This window comes from Triticum aestivum, chromosome 4B, assembly GCF_018294505.1.
Source record: "Triticum aestivum cultivar Chinese Spring chromosome 4B, IWGSC CS RefSeq v2.1, whole genome shotgun sequence".
Taxonomy (NCBI): Eukaryota; Viridiplantae; Streptophyta; class Magnoliopsida; order Poales; family Poaceae; genus Triticum; species Triticum aestivum.
Window position 1 is genome coordinate 175,665,823 of NC_057804.1, and position 7,418 is coordinate 175,673,240.

At 43.9% G+C, this 7,418-nt stretch overlaps 2 protein-coding genes across 2 annotated transcripts; both read left to right on the plus strand.

Moving 5' to 3' along the window:
- The first annotated feature begins 407 nt into the window (after nucleotides 1-407).
- On the plus strand, nucleotides 408-5,524 carry LOC123091663 (probable inactive heme oxygenase 2, chloroplastic). Its single transcript, XM_044513248.1, has 4 exons — nucleotides 408-952; nucleotides 3,287-3,510; nucleotides 5,018-5,125; nucleotides 5,228-5,524. Exons 1-4 carry the CDS (start codon nucleotides 460-462, stop codon nucleotides 5,318-5,320), a joined length of 918 nt encoding a protein of 305 aa, XP_044369183.1. The 5' UTR covers nucleotides 408-459; the 3' UTR covers nucleotides 5,321-5,524.
- Nucleotides 5,525-5,924: 400 nt separating this feature from the next.
- LOC123091664 (phytosulfokines 4) lies at nucleotides 5,925-7,208 on the plus strand. The gene is made up of 2 exons (XM_044513249.1): nucleotides 5,925-6,673; nucleotides 6,770-7,208. Exons 1-2 carry the CDS (start codon nucleotides 6,536-6,538, stop codon nucleotides 6,938-6,940), a joined length of 309 nt encoding a protein of 102 aa, XP_044369184.1. The 5' UTR covers nucleotides 5,925-6,535; the 3' UTR covers nucleotides 6,941-7,208.
- The last annotated feature ends 210 nt before the right edge of the window (nucleotides 7,209-7,418 follow it).

The following is a 7,418-nucleotide window of genomic DNA, read 5'->3' on the forward strand; positions in this document are numbered from 1 at the left end:
CATGCATGCTACGACACCGAGCTCGACCATTGCACAGGGTGCATATGTATGGTGAATTCCTTCATTGGTCAACACATAAAAGAAAACATGAATATTTTTGAAATCGCGACAAGATCGGAGGGAGTAATAACATAACTCAAATGGTGTTTTACACACGTGTCATCCAAAACAATTTTGAAGGGTTATATGAAGATTTTCCATGCATGGTGCAACAAAAATTGTACACACCAGAAACAAAATTTCACAAAGATAGCAAGCATGTAACTGTTCTTCTATAAGATTTGGGAGCATTTTCCTCTCTACATTATGTAGCATTGAAAAATATTATTTCCATTTTTTTTCGAATTTCAGAAAAATAATCAGAAACAACAAATGGGCCGGCCCGACCATCCCCAAGGAGCGGAGAATAGGAGCGGTGGTGACAATGAAGACTGTTTGCCCAAGTCGAAGTGGATAACCATGCTGCTCGCCATTGCCGTCCCCTCGGCGGCGCCGCTCCGGCGACCACATCACTTCCGCTTTCTCCACCCATCCAGAAAGCTTGCCCTATCCAGAACACGCTGCGCCCCCTCGCTCCCGGCAGAGTCGCAGCCAGTGGCTCCGCAACCCCGGCGGTACCCGAGGCAGTACCCAGGCGAGGCGGTGGGCGTTGCCGAGGAGATGCGGTTCGTCGCCATGCGCCTCCGCAACACTAAGCGCGCCACTCGTAATAAGGACAATAATAGGGCTGACGGAGCCGAGGAGGACGATGAATCGAAGGAGGAGGAGGTGGAGGACAACGACGAGATGGACGAGGAGGGCAACGACGAAGAAGTGAATGAGGAGGAGGAGGACAACCGTGAAGTGGAGGAGTGGATGCCCAGCATGGAAGGGTTCGTGAGTTACCTCGTGGATAGCAAGCTTGTCTTCGACACCGTCGAGCGGATCGTAGCCGGGTCCACGGACGTCGCCTGTGAGTGAGATCTTTCTTCCCCATTCTTTGCTACGGTTCTTGTTCTTGTCAATTACTGCAGACAGACAGTAATTAGTGCAGATGTTCTTCTCCCGAGCGGCAATGTGATCCTGCAGTTCGAATTTGGGTCCAGCTTGTAGTGGTAATCGCCAATTGGGCTCATGTTAAGAGTGTTTCATTATCATGTTATTAAAAGCTGTGACCCCATGTCATTTTCTGCAAAAGGTTTTGTTTCCCTTGCTATTTCTTTGGGCACTAGAAGCTCACAGTATGACTTGTATTGTTAGGGCAGTCTCAGTGCTCAACCTTGGACTATATCTTAATCATGAGTTCATGACACCTAAGCAAAAATCTGATTTGGCGCCTATTTAATCAACGATGAAAGAGAGAGTTACCATATCCTAATATAGATATAGCTTTTAGATACAACAATAAGATATAATCCATTGGAGGAGCTACATCTAAGTACATACTTAATGCATACTCCCTCCATCCCAAAATAACTGTCTTGTAAGACAGTTATCAAGACAGTTATTTTGGGACGGAGGGAGTATGATATAACCTAGGATATAATGCATTGGGAGAGCCCTTAGTGCTGATGAGGGCATGCACAACAGTTGTTGATAAGATAGTCTTTCTGTGCCTTTCATGTTATCTTTAGCAATTAATGTTTGCATACTCCTAAAATTACGGGTGATTTAGAAGTAAACTAGAAAATATGTAACTAAGAGAAGACATATCTTACAATGCAAAAATTTATCATAACCTTCTTACTAAGGGCTCATTTGGTTGCAGTGGATCCCTCTGGGATCTCCACTTAAAATCATGGCGCAGAAACCACAGGGCAACCTTTAGTAATGGTCAAATCTTGGATCATCTCTATAAATATCTTCCCATACCCATTCGTGGCTGCAATCATCCATACTCATTTGAAGCCATTCCACTCACTCATTCCACCCCTTGCAAGCCACTCAAACCACTCCATCCCTTCCACTCCCTCCATCAACCACCAGAAGTGATGAAGAGAGATTCAAGGCAAGAAAAGAAGGAAGTGTTTGGTGATTCCATGATCACTTTGATTCTTTGAAGGCCAATAATTTCCCTTTTTTGAATCCCTACACCTCAAGTTCATCTCTTTCACCACAATCCTATTCTTGTGAGAGAGTGTTCTCTTAGATTCATGAGGAGCTTTGATTGAAGATCATTTAAGGAGTTCTTGACTTCTTGTCGAGTGACTTTGCTTTGCTTGTTACTCTTGGATGGTGTGCGCATCCTAGCAGTTAGGAGTCACTTGAGAGCCTATCATTTTCTACGTGTGAAGGACTAAGAGTTTGTACAGGCTCGGAGATGGCCTACTTGGTGAAGATCTACCCCTTAGTGAGGCTTCTGGTGCAATCCATGATTGTATAGTTTGGTTGTGCTCAGTAGACCGCTTAGTGGGCCACACAACCGGGATCCTTCTGATCCTGAAACCTTTGGTTCGAAGCCTCCATTAACGTGGACATATGATAGCGCCAACCATCCGAACCACGAGAAAAACATGCTTGCGTCACGAGTGTTTGCATTCTCTTTTTACCATACCTCCTAATTAGTTGCAAGTTTTTACTTCCCGCCGCTCAATACTCTTGATAGTTTGCTTGTTAAGTTGTTTGGAAAGTCCTTGTTATGTTACTAAAAAACTGTCAACCCTAAAATTGGAGTAGAAATTTGTCAAAGGACCCCCCCCCCCCCCCCCCCCCCTAGTACTTAGACCTCGATTCCAACTGACTACCAAATGAGCCCTAAGAGATCATTTAGCTAAGAGAGCCATGTAGTGGTAGTGCTGAGTTGAGGCATGTTGTGAAAATGTGAAGTCCAAGTTTCTGCAGCTTTAATGCTTTCGGTAGCAAATGGTGTAAGATACATTTTTAGAAATCAATTGGACCTATTATGGCCATGAAGTGATTTGCTTGAAGATTGATTTTTTAAGATCAACTTTGTATTTCCGAAGATAGCTTTTGTGACAGTGAGTATCCCGTTTAAGGATTTTGTCACCAATGTACCCCATCTAAGAAACTTGTTGACACTAAGTACTCCACTTAACAATTTGCCTCCAAACTGACAGAGCATGCCCACCGTTGGGTTGACAAGGCTCGCCACGCAAACATGGAATCCTTGAATACGGTTCCTAACGAGCGTAGCAATGACAGACCTAGGAACCTGTCGAAGCCTGGGCAAGCTCATGGCCTTCCAAGAAACATCTAATGCCTATTGTAGCTCCTAAGTAACTTCTTGAATCAGTACAACAGAAACTGTAGCTACTACTTGCATATTATTAATTTAATGTTCATTCAGATGTTTACTTCAGGAAAAGTGGTTTGGAACGTTCGGCTAGCATTGAAAAAGATTTGGAGTGGTTCAGAGAACAAGCAATTGAAATTCCAGAGCCAAGTACTTTTGGATCAACATATGCAGCTTATCTGTCTGAATTGGCTGGGAGCAGTGCCCCGGCCTTCCTTTCTCACTATTACAATATTTATTTTTCCCATACAACTGGAGGTTTGGCGATTGGTAAAAAGGTAACTCCCTTTCCGTACCTGATTAAATATCCATGATCTTGTCTCAGTTATTCTGGCAATTCTTCCATCACTAAACCAGATTGAGTTCCATATTGTGCATACAAAAAAAAATTTAGATGCTTTGTGCTGTATTTTATTTTCTCAAGTCATGTCATATTCTGTTGCATTGCTTATACAAAGTACTTTTTTTTCTATGCCCGGGCCAATATATTAGCCTTAATACTTATAGTACTGCAGAGTATCTCTTCCTGGTAGAAATTTTACAGTCCTCCTGTTTATAGGTGGCATGATCTTATTTGGACAATCAGTTTATATGTTAGACAAGTTATGATGGGACTGTTCAGGAAATGTTCATAAGTTTTGTTAATGAAAATGGATCACTGTGAAATACAATCATGAGATAGTTGCAGTGTGCCCCCTCTGTCCTTTGTGAGATCAAGTATGTTTTTATCGTGAACTTTTAAGGCGACATGTATGTTCCGTGCAAGCCTTCATGTTGCCCAAAAACCGTCTTCACAATCATTTTACCTGACATTTCTTTAACTGAATATTTTGGCTTGGTAATTGGACTCAGGTAATTGTGCTGTTTGGCCTAGTATACTGCATTTTTCTTCAGATGATGGAAGAGAACATCCCCCCCAGCCTGTACATCAATTTTGAAGTCTAGTGCTTCTCAAGCAAAACAAAATAAAGCAGCAAACTACGAATCATCGGAAACTCAGAAATTACATAGCCTAGTATACTGTGTACACCTCTGACTCCTTGTTGTAAATACCACTTGTATTTTTGGCCCAACCTTTGTAAAAACCGGCATATCTTGAATTGCCAACATTCGGTTGACGTGAATCCTCGCTGCTCTTGTTGCCAAACTTTGGCGACTAAATCATAAAAACCATCCCGATTTAGCCAACCCAGCTCAAACTTTAATAAGGGGCTGGTTGCCAACATGGGCAGCATTGCCGGCATCAAGGAGCAGCGGAGTATGGTCAGAAAGAAAAGTCTCAGAGACCAAAGGAAACTTATATTCCCAGTCTGAATTCATAAGGGCACGGTCCAACTTTTAAAGTAGGATCATCAAGTGAATTAGCCCAAGCATATTGCCTCCCTGCCAAATCTATCTCATGCAGATACTAGCAATGACTACGTTGAGAAGGAATGGCCAGAGAGATTCAAAATTACCATTCTTCTTATCATCAGCCCTATGAATGATATTGAAGTCCCACCGATGAGCATTGGGAGGGTTTCCTTCTTGCAAGCATGAACTGACTCGATTAAAAATTCATGCTTGGATTCAGGTTGTGCCGCCCCATAAACTGCAACAAGGATCCATTCAAAACCATCTCCACTTATTGCGTAGCCGGAACTTAATAAAAGATTTCCTATGATGTCTTGGATGAAAGCCTCTGAAGAAGTATTGGTTTTATGTAACAGTGCATAACTGGTACTGTATTTGTCTTGGATTTTATGAAAGCCTCTGAAGAAGTATTGCTGTTTTCTCATGTAACAGACATGCGACAAAATTTTGGAAGGGAGATTGCTGGAGTTCTACAAATGGGATTCTGACCCAGAAATTTTACTAAAAGATGCTAGGGAGAAGCTTAATGAGCTTAGCAAGGTACACATTGCGCAATGTTTTCCTGCTTTCATGTGAAGTTGAAACCGTCCCCATGAGGTATGTGATTGCTGATCTGATTAGTGCGTCTCTTCTGGTGTGCAGCACTGGTCTCGGAAGGACAGGAACTTGTGCTTGAAAGAAGCCGCAAAATGCTTCCAGTACATGGGGCGGATCGTGCGGTTAATCGTTTCATAGACAAACGACCAATCACTCTACAGGCTTAACTTGATTCTTGGTGCTGCAGATGCATCTCCGCGCCTTCTTCATCTACTGGCAGGTGCTTCCCTTGGCAGTTGACGGCCTACTTCCTGCCTGGCTTCTGATAATGTAGGGGGTACTTAAGGAAAACGAACTCAGTAACTTGTGATAATGATGGTGGTGATTTTGATGGTAAATGCTGGAAATCTTCTATGCAGTGTAGCCTAATCTAGGTCAAAGGTCCTTCTCCGGTTATGGAGACTCCATGCCAGTGTGTGAGGACGTTTTTTTTTTTTTTTTGACAATTATCTCCTGCTTTATTTATTCATAAGGATCGTAGCATCACTTACCAATAAGAGGAATAACCACATCCTGGGCGGTGTCCATCCAGATATTTGGAGGAGAAAATCTGGCTATCCTAGTAAGTTCATGAGCTACTTGATTTCTTTCTCTATTACAATGATCATAGATGACAGTGTGTGAGGACGTTCATGGATAGGAGTCGGCGGTAATGTATGGTCCTTCTATAAGTATATGTCATAGTGTTTCCGTATATGTAGTGCTCTCTTGACAGAAAGTCTCCCTAGGCGGTGGCGCTTCTCCTTGGGTTGATAGTTTGACTGATCATTGATACGCTAGTACATGGTTATTGTAGTTCGGAGCACTAATGTAGCACACAGACGGGTGAGAACCAATACACTGTTGCGGAGAGCACAAGTACTGCAGTTCAGCGTACATAGTGCACTACACAGGGGGAACACAAAGTGTACTAACGTTGGGGAGTAAAAAGTTGTACATTGTTGAAGGGAGCACAATTGCACTACATAGGCAAGTGCAAGTAAACTACAGTTTGGAGTACAACTTGCCCTCAGATTTCCTTTTTCTTTTTGACAAAATCTATCAATATAGACCTAATTCCGAAGATCACGGCAAGAGGAGAAAAACCTCACCAAAACTCTTAACATTGCAGCGTTTGAAAACGTCAGTTGCCGAACAAAATAAATCAGCCCACAGCAACGTCAACCTAGCTCATTTATGCGCGCTTATTTAAGGCCACCCTGCTAACTTCTTCCCCTGCCCTCCCTCCCAAGTCCCAACGCTACAACTCCGAACAAACACCCCAATAAATCCAACCAACACATAACCTCTCTCTCTCTCTCTCTCTCTCTCTCTCTCTCTCAAACGAAGAGAAGGAAGCAGCAAGGTACGCACATGGCGGCATCACCTCGGCCGCACACCTATCTGTTGTTGCCATCTCTGCTCCTCCTCCTGCTCCTCGTCGTCTCTTCCCGCGCTGCGAGAGTGGGAGCAACCGCAAGAAACCAGGCAGCCCAGGACGACCGCGGAGAGGTACTTATACATCCTGAATGTGTGTGGACATGAGAGATGTTTGCACGCCAGCGGCGAGGTGACGGCGAATTAACGTCTGCTGGCTCAACAACGCAGGTGGACGCCAGCGGCGAGGCGGCGGCGAGCTTCCTCAGCGCGGAGGCGGGGGATGAAGGTTGCGGCGGTGGCGCCAAAGGGGGAGATGGAGACGATGATGAGTGCTTGATGAGGAGGACGCTGGTGGCGCACACCGACTACATCTACACCCAGGGAGGAAACCACAACTAGCTAGCTAGCTACGTAGCTGGTACCCTAGCTGGGACTGAAATCATAGCATCATATTTGTATGATCAATATGGAGATTTTATCAGTAATTGGGCAGTTTTCTTTTTCTGTGAATCGGGGTACTCGATTGTATATAAGCTGCTAGAGAAATCTTGTTGAGTTGTTTTGTGATCTGCTGGTCAAGTCAGTGCGTTGGCTAGCTTGAGTAAGAACACAGGAAAGAATCTTGTAGGTCACCCTTGAGCAATAATGATAATGCTACTGTTGTGTATGGGTGATGCATTATTTGCTCAACTTTGGAAATCTAATCGCCATGTCCCTCTCGATCGCTGACCCATATGCGTGTAAGCTCGATCGCTCGCTCGTACTACATCTACGTACGTACATGCGTAGGAGAAAAAACCACTACCGATGCTTGAACGCTTGCAGTTCAGACCACGGGATTAGATTAGATTATGATGCAGCTGGAGAAAGAAATCAT